General features: G+C 51.2%; 1 protein-coding gene across 1 annotated transcript in view; it reads left to right on the forward strand.

Annotated features, from left to right (window-relative positions):
- hcn4 (hyperpolarization activated cyclic nucleotide-gated potassium channel 4) overlaps positions 1-1,152 on the forward strand; it is a gene marked incomplete at both ends in the record, with an annotated part of 72,001 nt that extends 70,849 nt beyond the window's left edge. The window contains one exon of the mRNA XM_080539719.1: positions 1-1,152. This exon is cut by the window's left edge and continues 180 nt beyond it. Within this exon, the coding sequence (XP_080395845.1) occupies positions 1-1,152 (1,152 nt within the window).
- Between the last annotated feature and the right edge of the window lie 1,844 nt (positions 1,153-2,996).

The following is a 2,996-nucleotide window of genomic DNA, read 5'->3' on the forward strand; positions in this document are numbered from 1 at the left end:
CTCCACAGCCAGCCACCCCCCAAGCCTCCCCAAGTGGGCTCCCTGCAGCAGTTTGCAGGCGGGGGGGGCAGCAGGACTCCTAGCGGCCTCTTCCACTCCCCCCCTCCCAGCTCCCCGTCCTTCAGTACAGGCCAGCAGCTCCCCCAGCCCCAGGGTTCCCCCTCTTCCCTGGACCAGCTCAGCCTGGCCAGCCTCCGGTCTCGCCTGCTGCCCCAGCTCTCCCTGGAGAGGTCTGCCCTGGCCTCCCTGGCCCTGTACGGCTCGGCCAGCTCGGCCAGCGCCTCGCCCTGCCACACCCCGCTGGGCCCCAGCCCCACCGTACAGAGCCCCGTGGCTGGGAGGACTTTCCACTACAGCTCTCCTTCCAGTGCCACGGGGTCCCACAGCTCCCTGCTCATGCCCCAGATCTCCCTGCCTGCCCCCCAGCCCCCCTGCCAGCAGCAGCACCACCAGGCAGCTGTCCCGGGGAGAGAGTCCCCGCTGGGCCTGGGTCGCTTCTCGGAGGAACTGAAACTACTGTCCGGCTCCCACCAGTCCCTGCCCCAGGAGGTGGCCTACGCCACAGGCCACTCGCCGTCTCCCCCGCGCTCCTCTCCCCCACGTTCCTCTCCCCCGCGTTCCTCTCCCCCACACTCCTCTCCCCTGCTTTCCTCTCCCCCGCGCTCTTCTTCTATGCTCTCCTCTCCCCCGCGCTCTTCTTCTATGCTCTCCTCACCCCTGCGCTCCTCTCCCCCACACTCCTCTCCTCTGCTTTCCTCTTCTCCCCCGCACTCTTCTTCTATGCTCTCCTCTCCCCCACGTTCCTCTCCCCCGCACTCTTCTCCCCTGTTTTCCTCACCCCCGCGCTCCTCGCCCCCCCGCTCCTCCATGGAGCCCATAGGATTCTACAGCTCTCCATTCTCCTCCCCCACTCTGGTGCCCAAACCCTGTAGCTTGGTGCCAGGGCACATGACTCCTCCGGTAGCTTTGTCACCGGGGCACCTACGCCACCAGACTCAGTCCCCCCCCGTAGCGTTGTCACCCGGGCACCTGCGCCACCAGACTCAGCCCCCCCCCGTGGCCTCCCCGGCCCTGCCGCCCAGGAAAGACCCGGCAGGGGCCTACTCCTCCGAACTAGAACCCGTCCGCTCCAAACTACCCTCCAATTTGTGAGGTTGGATCACACCCTCCTGGACTGAGACCCAAAACAATCTTCCTCCTCCTGCGTGATGATGTCCTTTTCTTTCCCTCTTTAAAGCTTCACTGTGTTTTCAATCTTTATTATCATTTTCCTCCGGAAACTTAATCTTAACTGTGATTTAAAAAAGAAAAGAAAAAAGATAACGGCTTAACCAGGTAACTCTCTAGACTTACTGTTTTTTTTTGCTCTTTTGCTTTTTGTCCACTTTTGTATTCATATTCGTATAAGCATAGAAATATATTTAATAGATATCTTAATCAGGGGATAGGAGGGTGTGAAATGATACGTTACTTAAGAAAAAGGTCATTTTTTATTTCTAACTATGCCAAATTCATCGATAGGATTTGGTGTTTGGTAAGAGGGATATAAAATGGACAGAATAGTACTTTTTTCGCAGGAACCTATGCACTAATACCTGCATGTATAGATTTTTTTGGGGTGTTGTTCTAAAAAAAAAAACTAAAAACAGAATCTACCTTTTTAGCAGAAAAAGACATGCTTCAATAAGAGCAGTTCTTCTATCATCCTCCACTACTACAGGATCACATATTGTTGATTCTTAAATGTATCTATTTAGACTTGTACTTATTTATTCCAATGTATAGAACTTTGCAAAACCTTCAGAGGTTGAGAAGAGATTTTAGGAAACCAAAAAAGACTTTTCTCTGGAGTCATCTACCCCCCCCTCCTCCTCTTGGCCTGTGTGTCCTCATGTTTTTTACCACTGTATTGTAGTAATACCAGGGGGTTTTGAGTGGGCTTCAGGCCCTCTATCTCCGTCGGGAGACTGGATGTTAGCGACCGGGCTTACTGCAGAGTCCTCGACCGTGTCCTAACAAATTCACTTTGTCTTCCAAGCTCATGCTGCAAATGTTTTTGGGGATAAGAAGGACAAGTTGAGCCCTGCAATCTGTGTGCAAGTGTATGTGTGTGTGTGTGTGTGTGTGTGTGTGTGTGTGTGTGTGTGTGTGTGTGTGTGTGCGCGCGTGTGTGTGTGTGTGACTGAGCATGTGTATGGTGTCACTGTATCCTGATGCAAGGCAATATCTTTGCCTGACTGACCAGGAGGAGTTTTGCCTTTCCCCCAAACGTAATAGGACTTCCATCACAGCTTTTGTGTAAATACTTGTTTAGGCTACCTCTTATGAACCCTTCAGATCCAATGCTAGAAAAAAGACAATAGTCTCTTGTGGTCCCAGTGCCATCTTTCGCCACACTTCAATGTCAAAGTCAGATGATGTAGCAAACGCACAGGAAACAGATAGTTGGGGAAACACAGGCGAGGAGGTTTATTGTTACGTAATAGTCCCTATCAGGATAACTGTTATCGAGCTGCTTGACCTAGAAATATGCCACTCTAAAATGTTTTATTAATTTGTGCATTACTTCTCATAGCTGCTTTACAACACAGACATTGTTCCACAATATGAATATGAGTGCCAGTGTTGAGTTGAACATGTTGAATGTATGCACATTTGATATTATTTTTGGTCTCAAATTTGGGTTTTACAATCTTTGGACAAGGAGGTGGACAAGGAGGTGGACAAGGAAGGGTTAAGGCGAAATCAAAATGGTGGATATGTCAAATTGGATGACATAGTACGAGGGGCTTCATGGTATGGTGGTCAGGTGGAACCCTGACATTGTCCTCAGATTTCTACCTCCACCAACCTCCCCTCACAAGGATGTATCATGTCTCATGTCAGTCGTCCATAGAAGGGAAGAATGCTGTGGTGTTTCCACACACCGTTCCTCTCCCCCACATCAGAAGGAGAAGCAGCTTTTCCTCTACTCACAGCTGGGTCCCTATCACAGT

Source organism: Nansenia antarctica, assembly GCF_963989245.1.
Source record: "Nansenia antarctica genome assembly, chromosome: 9".
NCBI classification, from domain to species: domain Eukaryota; kingdom Metazoa; phylum Chordata; class Actinopteri; order Argentiniformes; family Microstomatidae; genus Nansenia; species Nansenia antarctica.